General features: G+C 39.9%; 1 protein-coding gene across 5 annotated transcripts in view; it reads left to right on the forward strand.

The window, feature by feature from the left end:
- Positions 1-26,397, forward strand: part of GABRG1 (gamma-aminobutyric acid type A receptor subunit gamma1) — an 85,496-nt gene that overhangs the window by 39,640 nt on the left and 19,459 nt on the right. For all 5 annotated transcript variants that reach the window (XM_084625560.1, XM_084625558.1, XM_084625559.1 and 2 more), the window contains exons 3-5: positions 5,795-5,862; positions 19,283-19,503; positions 22,510-22,592. In XM_084625560.1, coding sequence (XP_084481686.1) covers positions 5,795-5,862; positions 19,283-19,503; positions 22,510-22,592 — 372 coding nt within the window. The remainder of the gene's footprint in view (positions 1-5,794; positions 5,863-19,282; positions 19,504-22,509; positions 22,593-26,397) is intronic.

Consider the following 26,397-nt stretch of genomic DNA (forward strand, 5'->3'; position numbering starts at 1 on the left):
TGAACATAATTTGTTGGGGAAGAGTCAACATGGTTTTTGTAAAGGGAAATCATGCCTCACCAATCTACTAGAATTCTTTGAGGGGGTCAACAAGCATGTGGACAAGGGGAATCTAATGGATATAGTGTACTTAGATTTTCAGAAAGCCTTTGACAAGGTCCCTCATCAAAGGCTCTTAAGCAAAGTAAGCTGTCATGGGATAAGAGGGAAGGTGCTCTCATGGATTGGTAACTGGTTAAAAGTCAGGGAACAAAGGGTAGGAATAAATGGTCAGTTTTCACAATGGAGAGAGGTAAATAGTGGAGTCCCCCAAACGTCTGTACTGGGACCAGTCCTATTCAACATATTCATAAATGATCTGGAAAAAGGGGGAAAAAGTGAGATGGCAAAATTTGCAGATGATACAAAACTACTCTAGATAATTAAGTCCCAGGCAGACTGCGAAGAGCTACAAAATGATCTCACAAAACTGGGTGACTGGGCAACAAAATGGCAGATGAAATTCAATGTTGATAAATGCAAAGTAATGCACATTGGAAAACATAATCCCAATTATACATATAAAATGATGGGGTCTAAATTAGCTGTTGCCACTCAAGGAGGAGATCTTGGAGTCTTGGTGGATAGTTCTCTGAAAACATCCACTCAATGCTGCAGCGGCAGTCAAAAAAGCAAACAGAATGTTGGGAATCATTAAGAAAGGGATAGATAATTATACAGAAAATATCATATTGCTTCTATATAAATTTTGACTACTGTATGCAGATGTGGTCACCCCATCTCAAAAAAAGAGATATTGGGATTGGAAAAGGTTCAGAAAAAGACAACAGAATGATTAGGGGTATGGAACAGCTTCTGTATGAGGAAAGATTAATAAGATTGGGACTTTTCAGCTTGGAAAAGAGATTACTAAAAGAGGATATGATAGAGGTCTATAAAATCAGAAATGTAGAAAGTAATAGGGAAGTGTTATTTACTGCTTCTCGTAACACAAGAACTAGGGGTCACCAAATGAAATTAATAGCAGCACATAGCATAGTCAGCCTATGGAACTCTTTACCAGAGGATGTTGTGAAGGCCAAGACTATAAAAGGGTTCACAAAAGAACTAGGTAAATTCATGAAGGATAGGTCCATCAATGGCGATTAGCCAGGATGGACGGGGATTGTGTCCCTAGCCTCTGTTTGTCAGAAGCTGGGTGACAGGGGATGGATCACTTGATGACTACCTGTTCTGTTCATTCCCTCTGGGGCACATCTCACTGGCCACTGTTGGAAGACAGGATACTGGGCTAGATGGACCTTTGGTCTTGAGCAACAAGACCCAATATGGCCATTCTTTTGTTCTTATGGATCAAGGCTCCTTTGTTCCTGACTTTGTACAAACACACAGAAAGAGGTGACCTTGCTCTGAAGAGTTTACACTCCAAATCAGTGGTTTTCAACGTTTTTTCATTTGTGGACCCCTAAAATATTTCAAATGGAGGGTGCAGAACCCTTTGGAAATCTTAGCTATAGTCTGTGGGCCCCCCAGAGGTCTGTGGATCACAGGTTGAAAACTGCTGGTCTAAATAGATGAGACAAAGTCCAAGAAGGAAAACAGAGGCACAAAAAGGTGAAATGACTTGTCCAAGGTCACTGGTAGGGCCAGAATTGGAATCTAGGTTTCCAGACTCCCATGCCAGTGTGCCTTATTCATTAGCCACATTGCCTTTCTGTTTCTGAGAATCTTTTTTCTCCACAGACTTTTGTCCCTGAATAAAGCATAGGTTATCACATTGTTTCCTCTGTTACTTCTCTCCAGAACCAGGAAAACTTGTAGCCCCGTGCTTCACTGGCCTCAAAATTTGACCCGTACAAAGAAATACAGACTACACCTTCAACTCTTGTCCTGATGCTTATTGAAATGCAGTAGACATTTAACAGAGAAAGAAACACAATCAGTCATTAATGCACTCATCCGATACTCCACTTCAATTATGTTGATAAAATCTGGTGTTGGTTTCAACGTCTCAAGACTTGCAGAAAAAGGTTACTTGACTGGGATTATCCTTAACTTTCAAGGTAATAATATCCCACAGAAGAATGTTTGCTGTTGAATTAATTTGACTCATTTATAGTAGCAACATTTTTGTCTCTGAGCCTGAAGCTCAGGGGTTCAAATACCAGAGCAGGATTTGGTCTCTTCCTGATGTTGACACAGCATTTCAGCATTTGAGAACAAGAGGGAGTGCTGTACTGTTAAAAGTAGAATCCTTTCAAGGAGACACTGGGTTCCCTTTTCTGCCTGTTTCTGGTGACTGTCCAGATGAAAGTTGAGAATCCTATGATAATTTTGAAATTTAATAAGAGAAAACACCATTGTGTAGCCAGTCTTTCTCTGTCCCTCTCATTCCAATATTCATGAGCTGTGCTGACTGCTTAATAACCACTTTATTTATACATTCATTATTACTAACTTTGTTGTTTGTACTTTGAAATGCCTAGAGCATAAAGATGCCATTCTAAAACCATATTTTGTTCTTAACATAAAACTGCTGGCTTCTAGATGGAAACAAGGTTGTATAAATCCAAATTACATACAGACATTACTTTGTGGAAGGTTTTTATTATTAATCTGTATAAATTAGGAAATCAATAAAATGCAAGTGTGGTAATGCCTTGCCTTGCTTTTTGTTTGCTTGTTTCAGGGGGTTTTTAGGTTCATTTGGCCCTCCTGAGTTTATAGTGATCCATGTTGTTCCATCCTTAGTCCCATGTGTGATGGGTTTGGTCACAGAGACCCCCTTGTGACTGTCACCTGATGTGCTGGAATTACCTCTGAGCCCATTTTTCCTGCCAACTTGGGACTTCCAGAATCCTGTCTTGTTGAGCCAGACACACTAGCCTGCTGCAACACAGACCCAGGGTCTGGTCTAAGCCCCCAAAGTTTCAGACTTAACTGAAAACTGCACAGCAAATCATCTAGTTCCCAATGGGATCCAAACCCCAAATACATCCATTTTACTTTGTCTAAAGCTTACACAGGGTAAACTCATAAATTGTCCACCCTTTATAACACTGATAGAGAGAGATGCACAGCTGTTTGCTCGCCCTGGTATTAATCACTTACTCTGGGTTTATTAATAAACAAAAGTGATTTTATTAAGTATAAAAAGTAGGATTTAAGTGATTTCAAGTAATAACAGCCAGAACAAAGTAAGTCACAAAGCAAAATAAAACAAAAGACGCAAGTCTAAGCCTAATACATTAAGAAACTGATTACAAGTAATATCTCACCCTCAGAGATGTTCTAGTAAGCTTTTTTCACAGACTAGACTCCTTCCTAGTCTGGGCCCAATCCTTCACCCTGGTACAGTCCTTGGTAACCAGGGGTTTTCTCATGACTGGCAGCCCCCTTTGTCCTGCTCCACCTCCTTTTATAGCTTTGGCACAAGGCAGGAATCTTTTGTCTGTGCTTGTCCCCAACCCCGTCTCATCAATGGAAAAATACAAGGATTAAGATGGATTCCAGTATCTTGTGACATGGTGACATGTCACTGTAAGATCCCTAGTCTCCATTCTTCCTGGGTTGGCTCACATGAACTCAGGAAGGTTTGCAGGTAAATAAACCATTTACAATGAATTGTCCTAGTCAATGGGAGCCATCAAGATTCTGAGCCACCATTAATGGCCAACACGTTGCATAATTACAATAGGACCTCAGTGTTATACTTTTTATTTCTAGCTTCAGATACAAGAATGATACATGCATACAAATAGGAGGAATATATTCAGTAGGTTATAACCTTTGTTATGGTATGTTACAAGAGACTTTTTGCATAAAGCAAATTGCAGTTACCTCATATTCACAACCATAAGCATATTTCTATAAAACATATGGAGTGCAACATCACACCCTGTATGGTCCGTTCTCAAAGTGACAAAAACATGGATTGAGATGGTTGATATTTTCAGAATTTCCAATGTGAAATACAAGAGAAAAAGTAAAAATGTTCACTGTTTTCATCCCCCCCGCCCTTGTCCCTGTTCCCTCCACCCCTATTTTTTACCTGTTCTATACAGGCACTGCCTAAATCCAAAAGAAAAAGTGACACTCGTAGACACAGGGTCCAGCTACTAAATGGCCATGCATGAGATTCACAAGGACCCTCAAAATGCAAACCTGCAGTATGAAAGGGGGCCATACTCCCCCAGTCAGAAGCTATTACAGTGTTCACTAATTCTTAGATGTTTTAGATTCTTTGTGACGTTTTCCCTAGCCTGCCAACTTTACTTCTGTCTTGTCTGACTTGGGTACTCTGCATCCTGATGTCATCTAAACTCTGATCTCATTCTGAGATTAGGTGATCTATTTTGCTGGATCCGCTGAAATGGGATCTTTGCCAGTTATTTCAGTGGAGCCAGGATTTCACCTCATGTCTCCTGGCCCATTTAACAGCATTCTGAACACATTGAACTGGAGGAGGTAGGCAGATGGAACCGTGTGGCACCTCACACGAGGCCCTTGAGGCTGAGGAACAATTAGTGATCTCATGGATCTCTCTCAAACTAGGAGAGGCCCATTCTAGAGACCACAAGTGTGCCCGCAGTATCTCAGCAACCCTTCATCACCTCCATACAGCCATGTCACATGACCTCAAATGTTCTTTGGAACTGAGAAAATAGAACTTAACACTTACTGCCCTGTTGTGAGGTGCTGCATGACATGTCCTTTTCCCTTCATGTATATCTTCACCCACTCTGCAATATGAGGTGGAAAAAGCAAAAATTCATAGTAACAATGTTTTTAAAAACAAATATTTCTATTGCTGAGTCCTGGCCTCTCTCACTCTCAAATTCCCATCCTATAAATTAGGTGGGGGAAGTTCATGGTCTCTGTGTATATAATGTCTTCTGCGGTTTCCACAGTATGCATCCGATGAAGTGAGCTGTAGCTCACGAAAGCTTATGCTCAAATAAATTGGTTAGTCTCTAAGGTGCCACAAGTCCTCCTTTTCTTTTTGCGCATACAGACTAACACGGCTGTTACTCTGAAACCTGCATATCCTGTGACACCTATACGACAGTAGACCTTTATAAGATAGCCAGGTATTTTAAGAAACTATCAAAATAAACTGAATGCAATTCTATCCTTCCTCTGTTAGAAGATGATCTCTTGAAAGAAGCTAGTTTTTGCTGAACACTTTAGACTGTCTTCTTTGTATTAAGAAATGAAAATCATTGAAATGTTAAATATTTTAAGAGTTCTAAATTTTGTCTGTGAAGTGACATATTGATCTAGTTGATAAGGATTATTAATGCATCTTCAGGTATGCTTTCGTTGGAATATAATTACATAGATTGAAGAAACCTGGCTAAAAGCCAGTTTATTTTTCCTACACATCTTCAATAAGAATTGACAAATTACACATGATTTTTCCAAACATTTTCTTCTTTCTGTTTATGATTCAAATTTTATTTTGGAGGATGAATCGTTTTAATTTCTTCCTCTACCTGACCTTTTCCATCACTGCTTCATATAGTCACGAAACGTATCAGACAAAGGTACGTTTTCCAGTGTGAAACAAAGATTCATGTTGATGACTGTAATTTAATGACAATGAAAAAAGGGAGTTATGTTCCATGTGATTCTGTGCACAGTGATCAAAAGCCAATCTTATGCAATGACTACTCCTTCTGTATTTGATAAAGGGATCACTTTTATTCTTATTTTAATAAATAAGTTACATTAACAGCATACAGTATATAGAGTTGATTACATATGTAATTATTATGGTTGCTCTTTTGTTTAGTGAGAACTACGGTAATTGAAACAGATGTCTATGTTAACAGCATTGGCCCAGTTGATCCAATCAATATGGTAAGTCCTGATTGACTGAAAAATATGTTTGGATAAATAAGAAATACCACCACTTTTATTCAAATTATTGCCTTTAACTCCTCTAACTTTCATCCAATTATAGTGTGCCCCTGTAGTGTTAAAGAACATTTGTATTATGTTTTTAAATTGAATTATGATACCATTATGACAGAAGCTGAAGATTCTCTGTACTTGCCAGCAATTGCCATGTACATTGGCCAAAATGGACAGTCTCTATGCAAATAAATGGACACAAATCTGACATCAGGAACCATAACATTCAAAAACCAGTAGGAAAACACTTCAACTTTTCTGGCCACTCAGTAAAAGATTTAAGGGTGGCAATTTTGCAACAGAAAAGCTTCAAAAACAGACTCCAACGAGAAACTGCTGAGCTTGAATTAATATGCAAACTAGATACGATTAACTTGGGTTTGAATAGAGACTGGGAGTCGCTGGGTCATTACACATATTGAATCTATTTCCTTAAGTTAAGTATCCTCACACCTTCTTGTCAACTGTCTAAATGGGCCAACTTGATTATCACTACAAAAGTTTTTTTCTCCTGCTGATAATAGCGCATCTTAACTAATTAGCCTCTCACAGTTTGTATGGTAACTTCCAACTTATCTGTGTATATATATATATGTTCCATTCTATGAATTTGATGAAGTGGGCTGTAGCCCACGAAAGCTTATGCTCTAATAAATTTGTTAGTCTCTAAGGTGCCACAAGTACTCCTGTTCTTTTTATCTAAACACAAGCTCTCAAAAAGCAGGAAATGTATGCGTTGCTTACATACCAAGGTAATAGGTGCCTTAGAAAAACCTAAAGTAGACAGTATGACCTATGGCCAAGGATATATGTTCTACCCTAACAGCCTTACAAGCCCAAGGCCTCTGGCATGAACTGCAGATACTGTTGGGGAGTCACTGTCTCTGACTGGGCTATATGGGAAAGAATAAGTGAAAAGCCTCTGAGAGGGGAGAGCAGAGGAGCAATGGGGTAGTGGAAAGCTATCAGATCTCCACGCTCCCTGTAGCAAGCTTCTGCAACCCCATCTGTCTGCCTATTGTGGCCTCCTTTCACCTCCTCTCCCGACACCTAGTTTCCATTGGCAGTCCCTGAAACAGTTCACTGTGGCAATGGCATATGTGGCTAAGCAGCCACCTGTCCAAGGGTGTAGCAAATAGTAGCCTCTTCCATCAGACACCAGCATCAGTGGACAGCAATCTAATTTCAGTTGTTGGGTTTAGTGTGCAGATGCTGGGTGTAGTGTTGGTGCCTGTAATATACAGGAGGTCAGAATAGATGGCCTGGTGTCCCTTCTAGCCTCAGACTACATGTCTTTAATATCTCTTCCTCCCCATTCTGTATTTGTTCATCTTTCAGTGCTCTTATTGGGCCAGATTGTGATAGGTGCTTGCTACCAGTTCTATACTATTTCACACCACGAGCAGTCCCACTGCAGTCAGTAGGGCTACTTAGTGGAGCAAGGTGCTAGTTAGTGGAGTAAGAGTATTACAGTCTGGCCCTGAAGAAATCGCCTGTGTTAACGTTGTACCTTTTCTACTTTGGGCCCAGACTGTGATCTTCTTACTCGTACTGTTGAGCAGTTACTAACTAGAGTACTCCCATTGAAGTCAGTGCAACTGTTCATGTGAGTAACTGCTGACCAGTGTAAAGACAGGTGGAGAGAGTGTTGCAATTTGGCCCATGTCAACTATAGCTTCACTTATTTATATGAAATACATTAAAATCACCATCCTCTTTGGTTTCTGAAATGTACTAATGGTGTATGGCTTTGAGTCAGTTATCATGCATTTCATAAAAAATAAAGCTTATTATGAACGGAGAAACTACTGATGCTGGAGACAGACAAATCCACCCCTCACCCCACCAAAAAAAAATCAAAGCCCTTTTGTTCCCCATACATTTTTAAAATCAAGAGAGAACTAAATATCACAGATATGGAAGAACTGTAACCAGAAGTTTAGAAAGACATCCGTAAGGCATCAAATTCCACATCGTGTTCTTAACACCAGTGTTTCATATTCAATTAGTTCCTGTAAATATTCATAGAATTCTCTTTCCTATCAAGTGTTGCACATTTATTAGGGAAGGTGATTTTGCTAGAATTCAGATACTTATGCCAAATAAAGGTCATTTAATTTCAAAACCTTTCATTTTCCAAACTGGTGATATTTTACAGGTAAGAATCTTTTTCAATAAAATATTTCACTTTCTTTGCATATCACTTAGTCATAAGTGGAACATTGGGTGCTAAAGATATATTACTTTGAAAATTACATTAAGAGCTTCAAATATGAGCAAATAAGTACAGTGTGGAAGTTTATTACTGGCTTTATTTTCTCTCATGTGGCCTGGTTTATTGATCATCCATAAGCCTTTGTCTTTTGGGTTTCTTGCATAACTTTACATAAATATATAATTCAATCAAACTTTTACATCCTCAGTGAAATAGAGAAATATACATCTAAAAATGTGCAGTTGTAAAAAAAAAAAGGGGGGGGGAACATACGTTGTTATAATAAAAAGTATAAAACTGGGAAAATGCAGAGGACTGTGTTAGCAACCTGACAGCGGGCAACACTGTTTCACAAGTATGTAACCCACATCTATTCTGTGGTGCTTTGTCTCCCTCCATTGGTGGCTGAGGTTGATAAGCCTGCTATAACTTTACCTAAGAGAGGTGGCTCTTTCAGTGCAGACAACAGAGGCTCATTGTTTCAGGTCCAAAGGTCACAGGTTTGATCCCCGCTGCCAATGACCCACCCAGGGACATTACATTGCAAGAATATTTACACAACTTTATCTGAGTTGCTGTAATGTCTCCCATAATGTTTTATCTGGCGTAAATAAAACAAAATATAACAATCTTGATTTTTTTTAGCTGTTATTACCTTTTCTCTCTCTTTATCTGCCACTGTTCTTCTTTCATGCCCCTTTTTCTCTCTTTCCTTCTTCCTAAAACCAATAAAATGCTTAGTTTTCCTCTCTTAGTTTCTCCATTCTCCATCTCCTTACTCAAACATCTCATTCATTGTCACTCCATACACCAGGCCATGATTAGATAAAGAGGATATCTCTGCTCCTGGGCTAGGTTGATTTCAATGTGAAGGAAGACTCTAAGGTGCTGGGTTGAAGACAAGGCTCCACTCTGTACTCTCACGGCATCTGTTGGCTTTTTTGTCAGCCTCTGCTATGCAGTGAGTGGCAGACTTCACTTCTGTTAGGAAGGAGTTACCAGGGAGGCAGATTTCTCTTTCAATTACTTATTTCAAGTTAAACACCCAAAATTCTACAGCTTTTTCAGCCAGTAAATCTCCAGGTTTGGGGGCTAATATGCTGCAGTTAGAGCGATGTTTGGAGGATGCTTTCTAAAAAAAATACTTTGTAGCTTTGAAGTGTACAATCCATATTTGAATTGATAAGATGTTGTTATAGCCGCTGAAAAAGGATGGTAGTACCTTATCTTCTAAAGCCTATTAAAGTGCTTTTGGTATTTAGCGCCCAGGAAAATGGGCTGATCATTGACCACAAGATACACCAAGCTGAGCTGCATGTAGCATGCCAGTTGTGCTCAGTGGTGTAAAATATGTGAATTCAATAAAATTGGACAATTTTTCAAAACCTTCTGTAACTTAGTGGTACACAGATGTAAAGATCACACAATTGAAGAAATTGCACCTCTTCCATATATACACGTATTGTTACATGTAACACATTATATTACTACCCTAAAGAGATTAAAACAAAATAACTTTTGTCTCTTTTCTAGTCTGTACATTTTGACAACAGTTTGTATATCATCAGTTTCATTGTTTCCACTGTATAAGCAATTAGTCTACTCTGCAAAGCAAAAGGGGGAGGGCAGGGGTGCGGGGTTGTAATATTTTAAAAACATTATTGTAAAACCACCAAAATTGGAAGGAATAATTCATGACAATATTTATAATTAACTTATTTTAGAAACTTGTGGTGTCCTTCTATTATTTAGTCTGCTCCTACAACACAATATAGTCAGAAACAGCTTCTTTGTAACAGAATATAACACTGAAGTGTTATGTCACATGATCCTCTGTTTCTGAACTAGTTTGAAAGAAGAATGTATATTATGAAGAGGAAACCAATTACCTTTCTGATTTTAGCCTTCGTCCCCCAGTGCTACCTGATGAACACACTTATACTTGCATGAAAAAAGAGGCTTAAGTGTATGTGAGATATTTGGTAGAATTTGTCGTTGATTGCACCATTTTGTAGATGTTGGTTTCCAGGATTTAATTTACTAAAGTTCTACACAAATTTTAAATGATGTGGACATGATAATCATTCTCTTGTGCCTATGGCTGTGAGTATCTACAGACACCAGGTGCTTGAGTAAATATTTTCCATGTACAGTACTGGTACAATTCTGTCTAGTCTTTGGCATCATACAGTAGCCACACAAGATATGGCTAAGAGCATTTTGAATGACCAATGCCCTGGTTACAGCAGTAAATTCTGCTGAGGCACAGGTTCTAGCAGCATAGAACTTAGGCCCAGATACACGATGAGTTTCCAATTCTCATCCTTCTGCCTTTTCTTAACCATGTTCTAATGCTGTTGCGCATAAGTACCAAATTCTGCTAATGCTATACAATACCATATGGCCCTCTTCATAGCCTTCACTCCTCTCTCCTTCTTCTATCCAACTTACTCCCCACACAGACAGGCTACTTGGCTGCACTGTGGTAATTTTTTGTGTGATTTCAGATCAGCTCCTCTCTCTGGTGATCTGTAGGACAGACTCACTATTTTTAATTTCTTGTACCATTTGTAATACTTTCTGAGCTATCCCCTACATTGTCAATTAGACAGTAATATATCAAAAATACCCCTGTCCATTATGACTACTCCCTAGCCTTCCTGTGCAAATATTGCCTTGTGATGTTGTGTTTCAACTGTGAGAATCATTGTACCAAACTTAATTTCTCTCTATTAAGTTTTCACATTATCATGCAATAGTTACTTTACAGTTCATCTTGCCTAACTAACATTTAACATACACTTTGAGATCCTTAGAAGAAAGCCTGTGTTTATGCCATCATGTACACAAACTACACTGGTCAAGAAGTAGTGATTTCTCATTGTAGTTGCATTTGTGCACCATAGATGCTTACAGTGAGTACACTATATTTTGATTTCTTTTTCTTTGCTTATTACTTTTGGTTGAGTCTTACACGTTCTTATTACCATGTTTTGTTTTAGATGCTGTGGAAAGTGCATCAGTGACATTTTAATTCAAACAGTTTTGGGTTTTTTTGCTTTTTTGTTGGTTTGGCATAAAATAATTTATTGAGGTTTCAGTTTTTTGAAGTATCAATAAATATCTCTGTACATCATAGATCAAATCTCATTTTAATAGAGGTTAGTTCAGAATGAATTTTGAAGCATTTTTGAGATTTTACAGCATAATTGAATTTGTGCAATTTGTTCCCTTAAAATTTGCACCCACATCTTTGTGCCTTCTGCTCAATTATGGATGATTGGGCTGCTTGAGTCTCTCTAGTTACATTATAGTGGGTGTAACTCAAGAAGTCAGAGGTTCAGCAAGGGAACTCCTGTGTGTTTTAAAACAAATAAATAAAATCCAAACTCTCACGTGCCATAACTGCAGGAAGTACCCTAATAAATATTTCAGGTAGACAAATAATTAACTGGCATGATATTTATTAGTAGTCTCTAATTATACAGAAGAGTCAAAATAACTCTTATTATTTATTTATACAACCACTTATCTGTTTTTCACATTCATAATGACCCAGATTAGTATGTACACCAGATGTAACAACAAAGAATATGAATTTATCTGCTGTATTATTACAATTTAGGGAGTCACACATACTTTTTTCTATACACCTCTTGTAAACATGTCATTGCAGTATTATTTCCATTAGTCTGGCATATGTTCACATGACAGCCTATAGTAAGATCTGTTAATGGGAATGATCTGATTGGTTTAAAGTTTCCAGCCGTTGATGAAACTGTGTTCTGTTCAATAAAGTTCCTATAAGCCCCGGCTGCCTCTCCTCCCCATCAACACAATATCAAAAATGTCAGATTTATAGGTCAAAATCTATTGCAACTCATTGGGCTTCCCAGATGTGCCCTTAGGGTCCTAAGGAAATAACCAAAAGTGTTTGCTGAAACAAATAATTTAATTTCAGCTTCAGTCCCAGGCATGGGTATCTGTTGCTGATGAATCCATTGCTGAGCCTGAAACAGTTCCCATAGTTTTAAAAACAGGGGGCTTTAAAATAACTTACCAAAGAGAGCAGCTACATTTTAGAACTTTTGTTAGAGTAGCTATAAATGAAAGTCTGCTCAATATTTTAATACTGGAGATCTTGCTTAAAAGCCCTTGTTTGACATGCAGGTAGAGGTGTGTGTGTGTGTGTGTGTGTGTGTGTGTGTGTGTGAGAGAGAGAGAGAGAGAGAGAGAGAGAGAGAAAATAAGTGCTCAGGGACAGTATGCTGGTGATAAAACAGCTAATGCTGACAGCTTTATTACATGCATTCCTGCCTCTTAGATCATATTTTCACTATTATGTATTTGACTGCCTTGATCGCCTAACCCTTTTATCCCCACACCAAACTGTGTCTGGAATTTAGTAATATCTCTCCTTATTGATAAGGACAGAATGCCAGTATATTTTCTTTAACTTTCCTGAAGAAGAATAAAAAAAATTCCTCTATTTTTCTGGAAATCTCTTGCTGAAAACGCTTTCTTTCTGTTTAAGTCTTCAGCCAGAATCAACCCAAGAGGGCAATGACCTCTAGACAGAACTGAGCTGATATGAATCAAATGGGTTTTCTTCTTCATCTCTGCAACTTGTTTGAAGCAAGCTGCACTGCAGACCTTTGCTGAATCTTCATCTCAGACTTTGGCTGAAGCAAGTCTTATGCTATTTCTTGGACATTTGGTTTAGGGAAATATGGTTGCATTTGTATTTGTCCCATAAAGAATCAGGACATTTTTACTCTTAATTTCCTGTTTTCCATATAAAATACGCTCCAGTTAGCACATCGCCACTAGCATGTCAGACCCACTTTGCTGCACATTACTCTTTAATACACCCTTGTATTGTGGAATAGAAAATCAGTTATGAGACTACTAGAAAAACATTAAGAAACAGTTTCCTTTTTTGTTGGATTTTACTTACTCTTTGAAGTCACTGTACTCCTCAGCATGCTGGAATGACACATGGTTTCCATCACAATGATTGTAGTTAGGCCTTAGAATCGATGTTGTTGTTCCAGATGCAACAGCTGGTTTACAACCTGTGCAATAACTTTTGCAGAATTAGTTACATCCACGTAGAACATCAGAGAGCATGGTCTGTTTCCTTTTCTCAAGGCCTTCCAACAAAAAGTCAAGTGCCTAGCTGTACTTGAATGCTGACTATGCATGTTTTTTCATTTGCTGTTTGAAATTGTGAAAGATCTCAGGAGTTGTCTTATTTAAATAGCATGTAGTGACTGTTCCTGATTTTCTTAGTGCAGTTACTTTTTATTATTGATTGATTTTTTTCATTGGCACTACTCAGCTGAGTAATTGCTCAACCATTCACAATCTGGCTGTCTGATGGTCATCCATCACTATTCATTATTTTCTCCGTTTTGAATTATGTCACAGTGCTGGAGAATAATATTTGTGCCACAGTTGAAAAGAGATGGAGAAAAATTGAGGTAAGCTTTAAATAATTAGGCAGGCTAGCTCTTTATTCAAGTTATGGGAGAGCAGAGTTCTAAAGAGTTCAGTGTCTAATCAAATGGCTAACATATGTCATGGTCATTGAACCCTAGGTATAATTTGAGGCTAAGTGTGAATGAACAAACATTTTGCTGTGGCCATAGATTAAATCGGTTTTAGTTTGCATGGCTATTTTATCACTCGTTTCATTTCAAAGAGAAAGCAGTAAACCATTTTTATTTTAACAATGTGGCACTGAAAGGCAAAAGGTTTGATAAAAAACTAATGGAAGAAGTGATAGAATTGTTAAATGTAACTTTCTGTACCAAAACAAGAGAGATTAAATAATCATCTGGAGAGAGATGCTGCAGTACAGGAGTATACCATTTTATAAATCTAAAATACTGTTCTGCTGGGTGGTATAGAAGTAAACTATTAGTTTCTACACACACTATGACCTTCAATCATCTGGTTGTGGCCAGCACTGCAGACAGGATACTGGGCTAGAAGGATGTTGGGTCTGATTTAGATCGTAGGAACTGCCACACTTATTCATCAAATTTTAGGAGCCACACTTCTCCCTCTTGTAGAGAAATTACAGGTCCTTCAGGAAACAGGGAATGAAATCGGTAGCGGTTTCATCTTCTAGAATTCATGAATCCACTAAGATCAGTGCAGATATAAAGCCAACACCAGAGGCAGGATCTTTCTCTGGTCTTTCTCTTCCTACCTCTCTTTAGCACAGCCTTCAGTACTGGCTGTTGAACCCAAAAACCTCTTGAAAGTGTCAGTCAGCTGTGCAGAGGGGCTCTGTAGGAAAGTAATGCAGCCAGAGAATATATTATGGATCCTCACGAATAGCAGTCTTTCCGTGCAGATGAGGAAAGATAAGAATGCTTTGGAGGTGGCAGAGAAAGGGAGTGAGTTGCATGTGAAGGGCCCCCCTCTGACATCCTTTCTCACGGATCCATAGAATTGGGTCCAATGTTGCACAGCAGTGAACTATTCAGCAACAGATTATTAATTTTGTTGTATTATATTTTATGCATTAAGTTGTATTTGAACGGTGATAAATGCTGCATGCAAGGTGTTAGCAAGGTGTTAGCAAATATACGACTATGTCTAGAACTCGTATTCAGAGCTAAAATGTAAGATAATATAAGTAGCTGGCTTGGTTCCCTTGCTGGAATTCCTGTTTTCCTTCAAAATCTTCTAGTAGTTTTTCTTCCTTTTTAACCTAAATTTGTTGGGGTGGTAAGTGTTCTGCGGCTGTGTGAAATTTTCCTGCTCTGGTGGGTTTGACAGTAATGTTACTTTGACATATTTCTTGTTTGCAGTTCTACTGTGAAAAGTGAATATTTAAAATGCCACCTTCTCACTCTCCTGATCTGCTCCTGTTGTATATTGAAAACATCATCTGTTGACTTCACTCACCTAGTGACTACTTTTTACTCCTGTTAATGCTGCAGAGGTAGCTCTAGGAGAGGGAGCTGGTGCCTGTTCTTTTCTTATGTGTCTTCAAAAGAATTATTTACTCAGTTTCAATTAAACTTGTGCAGCCCATTGAAGTCACTTGAGGGCGGTGGGGAAGTTCTCCACTGCACTGTGTTTTGTGTGATCATTTACACAAGTGCAGAGTTAGTGCCAAAGGCTGCCTGTCATTCTGACTTGGTAGCATTTTGCATCCACTTTGAATTGCTGTAGCTGACTACACAAAGCACAGGCAAATGGAGAGTCAGGCTTTGTTTTGAAGGCAACATTTAAAGACAAAGGGGTTGCACAAATATAACCGATGGCCTAATTTGACCTGTGGAACCACAACTGCTGGTGATAGTAGCTGTCAGGAAATAAATTAGACTCTTAGATCCAGTTGATCCCAGGTCAGTCTGCATGATTAGCAGTTACAGGCCCCCCAGTCTCCTCCCTCCCACCTTTTTCCTTATACACTGATGATTTTTGAACTGGAAATCATTCAAGGACAATAAGCAAAGCTCCACAGTGCCTTATTGGCAGAGTGATTTTTCAGAAAACAGAGACACTTCAAATTGTAATTGTGTTTAAAGTCTTTGCAATTTCTGACAAGATTGTGGATATGACTGAGACTTGTTTCACCCCGTGTAAGGGGCCATATAGCTACTCCACCCAGGAGCAACCCAGGAAAAGAACAGTGATACAGATGATAATAATTCCTTCCCTGGTCTCCCCCACCTTGATTCAGAAGGTCAGTAAGTTTTACCGCTATGCCATCCTCATGCTAGCTCAGCTGTGCAGGTTGGCATATGGGGCAAGATGGAGGGAAGAAAGTAGGGGCAGGGCATTCTCCACACATGTAGACCCATAGAACCCTTCACAGGGTGAGGGAGTGGGTCTGTCCTTCTATTCCCTTTTTCCCATTCATGACATAAAAGGGCAAGTCACTATCTTGCCCTGTATCAGTTATGTAACATCTTTAAACTATTATAGACCTAACTTGTTCCAAGTGTGTTATATTACAATTATTCAGCTGATATTTTGTTTTCCCCCTGGGCTCTTTTCCGTGTTTTCTTCCATTCATCCCACTCGCCCGGAATCCTCTCCTTGGTTTGCCTGCCTTGTCATCTCTCCCACAACAAGGCACTTCTGAAAACATATATCAAAGTTCAGGGCAACTGCACTTGTATTCCCCTCCATGGTCTCTCAGGAGCACTGACTCTAGGCTCCTGGTTCCTCAGCAGTCACCTCTCTTGGGCAGTGACCCACATTTCATTCCCTCCTCAACAAGGTTTTTTCCAGGCTGCACAGTTCCCTGACTGTGTTGTGATGTCCACAGCAAGCCAGCATCTGCACTTTGCTTTCTCCTCAAGGCTATGAACAGCATAATTGCCAGCAGTTATAAGTTGCCCCAAAGTCCTTTATAAGCAAGCAAATTTATTCTTAAGGTGAAAGCATTGTACAGAAATCCTATTAAAAACAATAAAAGAACCTACACACATGCAACTGAACTTACCAAAGATCACACCCAGACTCCAACAAGGGCTCTGGTCAGAGTCAGTCCTGCAAACTCCACAAAGGAGTTTTTCTGTGATTACAACAGCCTTAGCTCAGAAAGCCATTGCGCCATTATTAAACACAGTCTTTTGAAGTTCATATCACTTCCAACTGTTTGCACAGCATCTTCACCCCAGAGAGGTTACATACAATCCCAGTCCACAGGCATACATAACCTTTGCATATGGTACAATGGACTCCAAAGATACTTAAATTTAACTCAGTAAGGGTTTTTTTAGAAAATTGCCATATCTGCCACAACATACTTAATCAAAATGACCTTCAAACCCTAGTTCTCCCCTCAATGAAGTGTGACCTTTTTCTTTTTTATATAGGCAGCTAAACAAATGAAAACAGCCAGCAGTTGAAGAGTAGGATTAGCAATATGTGCCAAACGTCATGATTCAATCATATGCCTTTTTCCTCCACCCTAGGGTGCAAAAGCAACGTTTGAAAATTAGGAAGTGCCAGAATTAAGACTGCCTATGCAACGTTAATTCTGTTCCCTGCATGCTTTCTGATACAATCTTTAATTATATGATCACATACTATTTTTCCACCTGTCCCCCTGCTTCATTCAATGCACAGGATGGACAGTGCTCAGGGAATGAGACAGCTGCTCCATATTTTTATCATCATCATTCAATTAGTGAGCCCTGCCATATTTACTGTACCCCATCCAAAACCTGCACTGAATACTGAATCATTCATTTCCTTGTAGTCTTTTCTATGGCACTCATTGCTTTTGTCTCTGAGTGTTTCACAAACATTAAATTTAATCTTAACAACCTTCCGGGAAACAAGTATTAGTATCCCCATTTTGCAGAGGGGGAAACTAAAACTAAGACAGTGACTTTCCTGAGGCAGTGAATCAGCAGCATCTCTTATTGATCTTTTGTTTTATGTTATTAGATACAGGAGGGGTCAGATCTCTAGCTGGTGTCAATTGGCAATGGCTCTATTGACTTCAGTGAAACGATGGCTAGTTTACACCCACTGAAGATCTGGCCCAAGGTTTTTATTTAACAAGTATTGTTTCCTTCTTCCTTCTTTCCTTTCTTTCTTTTTTGTAAAATCTGGCTGATTTTTATGTTGCTGGAAACACATTGAACTGAACATATTTTGGGTATATTAATTTCTTAGAAAACAAAGACATTAGTACCTCTGCAGTCAGTTTTACTTTTATATGACTGACATTGTATCTTGTTTTCTGAAGAGACCAACATTTAGAGGCGGTATTTGAGTGACCCAGGTCAAATAATTGAGCACTACACATATGTGGAGTCCACTGTAATAGATAATACCTTCCTTTCTCATGGCATTGAATTCTATGCAAGACAATTTATATTATATAATAGGGCAGATTGCCCCTCCAAGTTAAAACTGTGGTGATTCCCCCACCCCAGGAAATGGTGTGTTGTTCCCCTCCGTGTCAAAACTAGCACCTCTACAAGAGACCAAAGCCAGCTGCATGAAGACCCTGTGCCCCTACACAGGGTCAGCCCCTCCGGTCACACTCCCCATGGCTACAGCTGTCCCTGGGACAAGGATAGAGAGCTGTGTGGAAAGGTACACCTCTACCCTGGCCTTCCAAGTCATCTTGTTCCCCAGAGCAGATCCTGAATGCACTGAAAGCCTGTGCAAGGTCTCTGTGGAGAAAGAAACATTGTTGCAGACACTTCCATTCATGGATGGTCCCTTCCCCTGGGTCTCAAGGGCCTAATATGGCCCTATGTCAGTAACAGAACTCTCTTCAGAGGAGATGGTGTCAAGTTGCTCCTTTGTCTTAAGTGCAGAGCAGCCCTGAGGGATTTCTGAAGAACAAGTCTAACACAGCCATAAAATTTCTCCCCTCCCACGCTGTACAGTTATTACTGTCATATGTAGATGCAGACTGAATTGTCTAATGAGAATCCTAGTTTCTTATTACCATTCTTCTGTTCTGGACATAAAATATCTATTAGGGAAATTAGCTTTCCATCAAGATAAGATGTTACCTACAGCCTAAAATGGATATGTGGTTTTCTTTAACAAAGTTTCCTTCCTACTGTGAACTTCTGGAGTTGTCCTCCCGACTCCTTATGCAGTTCATGATCAAAATTTACATGGCAAATGGTGAGGTTTCCTTTGCTGCATGTTCATGAATTTTTCAAAATGTGTTTATCTTGACTGGTAGACAAATTCCATATTTTTTGTCATGAGACATTCATGGAAATGTTGAAAAATGACCACATTTTACCCATGGGAAAACTTTTCACAAAATGGTCAAGATAATTTAAAAAACAACAACAACCAGGCCTACAAACTCTGGTCTAACCAAGTTATGCTTGGTGAAAGAGTAGTTCTATTTGCATTGTGAACCTTGGGGCTGCTCTATCTCACATTTAGGTACCTATGGTCCCAAGTGGCTGTTCTGGCAACTGATTTAGGGATGCTCCAGTCATGTCCCCCATTCCTCAGTTACTCCTTTTATATCAGAGGCTAGAAGTGCTGTACACTCCTCAAGCAGTGCAAAGGAGTCCATAGCAGAATGAAGGAGCTCACCTTAAGTTTAACTTTTAAAAAAGTATATTTGGCATGTTGGCTTTGGTTGTTTGTGTGTAAATATAAAAAAAAATATGGTTTCTCTTTTTCTAGGAATACACCATAGATATAATTTTTGCCCAGACTTGGTATGATAGTCGCCTAAAGTTTAACAGCTCAATGAAAGTGCTTATGCTTAATAGCAATATGGTTGGAAAAATTTGGATTCCAGACACTTTCTTCCGGAACTCAAGAAAATCTGATGCTCATTGGATCACAACTCCAAATCGTTTGCTTCGAATCTGGAGTGATGGACGAGTATTGTATACTCTGAGGTAAGGGCTCATGAACTGGATGCAAAGGCGCTCTTCATTAATATTTTCACTCATTGTTATATTCTGCAGTCCATTACAATTAAACCTATTGATTTTACAACTTTAATAACAATTGCAACTGGCAGAAATAAATGAATTATCATTACTAATATTGTGAATGGGACTTTGAAAAAATTATAGTAAGAAGTAACTTCCAGGTCCCTTTCGGTTTCAAAGTTCAGAGGCTCAGAAACAAACGTGGAGATGAATAAGTTGTGGCTTAGTCAAGTGGAACATAAAATATATGCTGTTGTAATGTACTGCTCAACAAGAAATTAAATAGGAGCAGGGGGCAGATTTGTTTTATTTAGGTACAAGAAGACAGTAAAGATAAATAAGAGTAATGTAATGTGACAAGCCAATACCGTAATTTGTGTTTAACTCTTCAAGTGTCACAATTCCAGCTGTACACTGGACAGCAGACTCACTGGACTGAATTGAACTCTTAACTGTCCCCTATAGCTATTTTGCACAAAATTATATTTGAATAAAAGAAAGCACTCAGTTAAAATATTAGTCAAAAATACTTTATTTATATATATGGAGTAGGAGTGCCCATTATGGGAAATAGTTGTTTGCCCGTATAGGAAAGTATCCTGTAATAATCCTTTAGAAGGAAAAATAATCTAACATAATTTAAAAGGACACTGTTAACTTGATTTTTTTAAATGTCTTATTTTGAAGAGTGCAGTTTTCTGATAGAGCCTTCTGGTGGAGCCCTCTTTAAAGAGTATATCCTCTTTTGCAGAATTTCCTGTATAGAGTTTTATGCTCATCTGCTAATGTTTAAAATGTTTGTTAGCTTTTTTGAGCACCACCACCAAACCTGCTCAGACCCATTTCTTCTACTGTCTTCCAGCCAGCTTGCTGCCTGTCCAATTGCAGTTCCAGGTTTGCTGCTGCTGTTTCTGGTTAATATTCTTTTAGAAGGCCTAGGGAAGAGCACTCATGTAAGCTGTCCACGAGCAGTGGATGAGAGTGATGTCAACAAGCTAGAGTATGAGACAGGAACTGTAATCAACCTTCAACAAAACCCAGTGCTGTCCAATGTACACGTTTGTATCAGGGAAAAAGATGGCCTGAATTTGGCCTAAAGTGGAAGTAAATGGAGAAAAGCAAAGTTCATATGATAGCGAATGATGGAGCAACAACAGGATCTGACAACACATCACGCCATTTGGCTACAATTACCCCTATTGGCCTTCACCACTTCCCTTTTGGCACTTTATGGAGCAGGATTGGCACTTCTTCACCCTCAACTTCATAGGCAGACTGATTTTCTGCCTCCCCTGAAATTGGTCAGCTGATCTCTTCAAGACACCCATCTGTGATCCCAAACCTAATTTGGGTTGTCTTAAATAAAAGCAGATTTTATTGGTTAACTATCCAAAAAGAACAAATAACAGAAAAGAAAACACAGGGAATAAATGCATGTACTGTAGTTGGCTACTTAAAAAAAAGCAAACAAACAAACAAAAAAAAACCACATCACGCAGTGGATACAAAACTTTCAAATTGAAATATAGTATGTTTTCTGCAGCATGGTAGAAGTCCTTTCCTTCTTGCATCCTGAAGTCTAGCCATCTGTCTCAACTGGTCAGATCAGATTTCCAGAAAGGCCCCAAAGAAGTGTGTATATAAAATAGCAACTTACTTCATAGTCCTATTTTGCTTGCCAGCTTCTCCCCCAGCACTCCTCCAAAAACACAGGGATTTTTAAGCATGGTATTACTCTCAGAAATCAGTTTACTTGACTCCTATAAAAAAGAAGGGGAGATTTAATTGCACAAATAGCAGTTAGGTGCCTAATTCCCAGTGGAAGTTAATGGGAGCTGGGTGCCTAACTTGTGCCTTTGAAAGTTTTCTGCATAGATGTGAGGTATAATTTTCAAAAGCCCCTAAATGACTCAGCAGCCTAACTCTTATTTTCTGGAGTTATTTAGGGCACTTATCTTCTTGACAATATTACTCCTGGGCATCTTCTCTTTAAGAGCCTGATCTTCCTAATTACATTGGGGGGAGGGATAGCTCAATGGTTTGAGCATTGGCCTGCTAAAGCCAGGGTTGTGAGTTCAATCCTTGAGGGGGCCATTTAGGGATTGGGGCAACTATGGGGGATTGGTCCTGCTTGGAGCAGGGGGTTGGACTAGATGACCTCCTGAGGTCCCTTCCCACCCTGATAGTCTATGTTTCTGTTAGTACCACTAGCTTCATTGAAACTATCTACATGAGTAAGATCTGCAGGATGGGGCCCTATGTACACAATTCCACTCTTGCACATCTAGACATCAGGCATAATGATTCTGAATCCCACGTTAAGAGAAGCCATTAGAGTAGGTTATTAGGTGTCTAATATATAACCATCTATCAATGGCTTTCACATAAAGAACATGTGGTTTAAGACTTCCAGAGCGTGCAGTGGAGGGAGCACAGCTCCGGCTCCTCTGCTAATGCTGGTGGAGAGCTCTCCCAGTCTTGGGTAAGTGGCACTTTTCTACAACTCCCCCTCCTCTTTGGTTAGTGAGGGGAGAACTGCTCCTCCTATTTTAATCAGCTCATACTAGTGAAGAGCTGAAAGGACACAAAAATAGAATGGCATACTTGATATACCTTGTGGGTAGCATAACTGGTCATGCAAACTAGCATGACCAGACACACGGGTCTTCAAGTAGTATTTGGCGCTCACGAAAGCTTATGCTCAAATAAATTGGTTAGTCTCTAAGGTGCCACAAGTACTCCTTTTCTTTTTGTGAATACAGACTAACACGGCTGCTACTCTGAAACCTGTTATTTGGTGATGGATACCATTCTTTAGAAATGATATTGAATACTTTTTGTACATGGTCAGTTATCTATCCCTAATACACATTCACTGGCCAAAACGACTTGCATATACTCTAATATGTAGTACAAAGGGTCTAGGTGCTTGAACATAACCTCACTCATAAAACTTTTTCTTCTAATTAGGTTGACAATTAATGCTGAATGTTATCTTCAGCTTCATAACTTTCCTATGGATGAGCATTCCTGTCCTCTGGAGTTTTCAAGCTGTAGGTGGTAAAATACTTCATAATTTTATTTTCTATTATTTAAATTCAGACACTGTTGATTGATAGGCTGCAAAGCAGCAGGTCCGTGATTGCACATTAAATTCTTGCAGAACAGAAAACAATTAGCTGTTTATAGTTTGCTTAGTCTTCTCTTGAATTGAATGAAGGATGTTACACTTCATTTCACTGCAACTTTAAAAGGTTAAAAATAATCCTACCACTTAGGGGCCTGATACAAAGCCCACTGGAGTCAACAGCTATCTGCTCATTGACTTCTTGGGGCTTTGGATCAGATCTTAGGAGAGGAAGAAATATATATAATCTGCAAAATTTACCAGCGTTTAAGTGACTACATGTAGTATATTTAACAGTATAAAATTACAGGATCAGGTCACAAAAAAGTAACACTTAATCACCACAACTAGGCCCACTGTATAAAAGGATTAAGGCCTGTTTTACAGTGCCCTCCTCCTACCAGACCTAGTTTGGCTCTTGCTGAGTCACTCACTTCCTGGGTTAATTCTAACTAAACTCTCAAGGAATTCATGGAAGCAGTTTCCAGCAGGGTTAGTTGTTTGATCTAAGCTTTCTTAGCAAACAAAAACAAAACCTTGCAGACTCTTCCCTCAAATGTCTGTGCAGGCTGAGTCATCCCTTCCCCAAGTCTGTTCTTTGCACCGGTAACTCCAGTGACCAAAGTTTCCTTGCTCTAAGCTCAGAGCTTCAGCCATAAATGACTCCACATAGTATCCCTTCTGCCCATTTGGAGCAAATCATATCTGCAGTAGCTACAGTAGCAGTCCACTGGAAGCACTGTCCCTGGTCTCAGCTTTCTTGAGGGTATTGCAATCCCTGCCTCCATTTCCTGCTGCCCTCTTTTATAAGGGTCAGCTAACTAAGTTCCAGACCTTTCTCAGATGCAGAGAGTGGGGCTAATCATCCAGCTGCAGGCCTCTGCCCCCAGAGGAATACTATCCCTGATACCTTCACATACCCACCTGCCTTGAGTGGGCCTGTCATGGCACTTACCGCAGGGCCTACTGTGTTCTTCAGTTCTTGAAAGCAAGCCTGTATTCCAATGGTCCTTCCTAGGCCAATATCTATTCTAAATTGAAAGGGTTGAAAGTCTAAGTACCAACTTGTCACATGGGCATTTGAGTCCTTTATGATTTGGAGCCATCTTAATGCCACATGGAAAGGGTGTTGCAAACAGATAACATCTCAGTGCCTTTACAGCCTAGTGTATGGCCAGGCATTCCTTCTCAAAGGACAGAGTACTGGGTTTCCTGGGCTAAGAGTTTTCTACTTATGTAAAGGGCAGGGTGCTCTTCTGCATGGAAACTTTGGGGTAGCACTGCACCTACAGTGTAATGCAAGGCGTCTGTTTGTAGGATGCATTCTCAAGTGAAATCGGGGCTATGGAACACTGGCTTGTTGTAGAGAATCTGCCTAATTTTCCGAAATGCTTGATCACGCTGGGGGGACCCCGTGACTTGTCCAGGGGCTGACTTTTTTAAAACCAAGTTGGTAAGAGATGCAGTTAATAGGGCAAAGTTGGGCACAAATCTTCTATAATACTCTGTTAGGTCTAGGAAGGCCCAGACCTGCTTTTTGATTCTTTGCTTGGGGGGTGTTTGCTAGGGCCTCAACTTTGTCAACTAGGCATCGTACCTTCTTGTTCCCTACTAGATGAAAAAAATATTTTTTTCCTTTCCCCACTTTGCAGTTCTTTGGGTTTGCTATTAAATGGGCTTCCTGTAGGGCCTGAAGGACAGCTGCTAGGTTCTGGAGGTGGGTGGGCCAGTCCCAACTGTATACCAGCCTCTCATCTAGGCAGGCCATGGCATAGTGATGGTGGGACCATAAAACCTGATCCATTAGCTTATGACAAGTAGATGGAGCCTCATGCAACCTAAAGGGCATGGTAACAAATTGGAATAGGCCCACTGGGGCAGAAAAGGTTGTTTGTTGTTTTCCTTGGGAATCGAGAGCAAGGGGAATGTGCCAATAGCCCTTTTGTTAGATCTAATGTTGTTATAAAACAAGCTTCACTGAGACAATCTAGCAGATCATTGACTCGGGGCATTGGCTAGGTATCAAATTCAGAAATGGCATTTTTCTGATAGAAATCTATATCAAACTGAATGGTCCCATTCAGCTTTAGTACTAGAACTACCAAAGTACACCAGGAGATACAGGAGTCCTTGATGACTCCCAATCTTAACATTTCCTGTACTTTCTGAATGAATGGGTTTTTCACCTTCTGGGATTTGATATGTTTTCTGAATGGGCTTGGCCCCTAGCCCTATGTGGATGTAGTGAGGCACCATGGAGGTTTGTCCCAGTAATAGGGAGAACACCTCCTTTTAAGATCTTAGGGTGTTGTTTATTTGCCTTCTCTGCCCATTAGACAGTCCCTTCCCAAGTGATACTTCCTCTATCCTAATTTTGGCTGAGGCACCAGATCCTCTTCTCCCTCCTCCAGGTGGATACAAGGCTTTCCTGTACCTTCTAGGGTTTTAACAGGTTTACATGATAAATATGCCTTGTTTTTTCTGGTCTGGGCTGTAAATTTCATAATCTGCGGGTCCCACCTGATGGAGTACTTCATATGGGTCCTGCCCTTTGGCCAAGAGCTCATATTCCCAGCTAGCAAGGAGCAGGGGCACGTGGTCTCCCGGTTGGAATTCCTTAGCTCTAGCCCCTTTATGATATTGCTGTGTCTAGGTCTGTTGGGCCTAAGAGAGGTTAGTTTGGGCAAAGAGGCACAAGAGTTCTTATCTTTCCCTCATTTAACTGACATATTGGAGGACACTGGTAGGTTGAGCTTCCTAAGACTCCCTAACTAAGTTCAACATTCCTTGAGGCTGTCTCCCTTAAAGAAGCTCAAAAGGAAAGAAGCTCATGGAGGTTTGTGGTACTTCTTGTATCGCAAACAACAAATATTAGGGGGAGCAGCTAGTTCCAATGTTTGGCCTTGGTTCCCACAGGCTTGTTTAACGTATTCTTGAGGACCTTATTGAACCTCTCCACCTGACCATCAGCCTGAGGAAGATAAACTGCTGGAGTAGTCACACTTTCAACAGTGCCCAAACTTGTCACTCGATCAGTGACTACTTCCAATGGAAGCCCAGCTTAGGAAACCAGTTGGTGTAGCTCTCGCTCCAGGATGGAGGCAAAGGTGTTTCATAAGGGAATTGCCTCTGGATGTTGAGTGATATAGTCCACAAGAACCAAAATGAACTTGTGATATCTATTACTCTTTTACAGAGGGCCTATTATATCAATCCCTACCTGCTCACAGTGGGTTGTGATGAGGGTAGGGGGATGAGAGTGGCCTGGCCCTGACCCTTTGGGGCTCCTTTTGGTAATCAGGGCATGGCAAGCAGAAATCAGCTGCCTCTCTACATATCTCCAGTTAAAATAATTGAGCTAACAATCTTTCTTGGGTTTTCACCTTACCCAGATGTCCAGCCATGGGAAGAGTATGGACTAGCCATAGGAACTCCTGCTTGACAGATTTGGGGATTAGGAGTGGATTTCTGGGTTCTTTAGTTTATAGGTGTCTCTCTACCCAGTTCAGAATTTCATCCCATAATTCAAAGCAGGGAAACTGGTGAGATGTGTGTTCAAAAGTAACTGTCGTGTTGGCAGCAGTGACTTGGCTGAAACCTTCCTGAAGTGTTTGGTCATCATCCTGAGCTGCCACAATATCAAAGGTGTCACTCAAGACACTGTAGTCTAAGATGGTAAGGGTATCTGCAGTGTCCATGGGTAAGTGATAACATACAGACTGTTGGGATGT

Source organism: Lepidochelys olivacea (genome assembly GCF_965140295.1).
Source record: "Lepidochelys olivacea isolate rLepOli2 genome assembly, chromosome: 4".
Classification (NCBI taxonomy): Eukaryota; Metazoa; Chordata; order Testudines; family Cheloniidae; genus Lepidochelys; species Lepidochelys olivacea.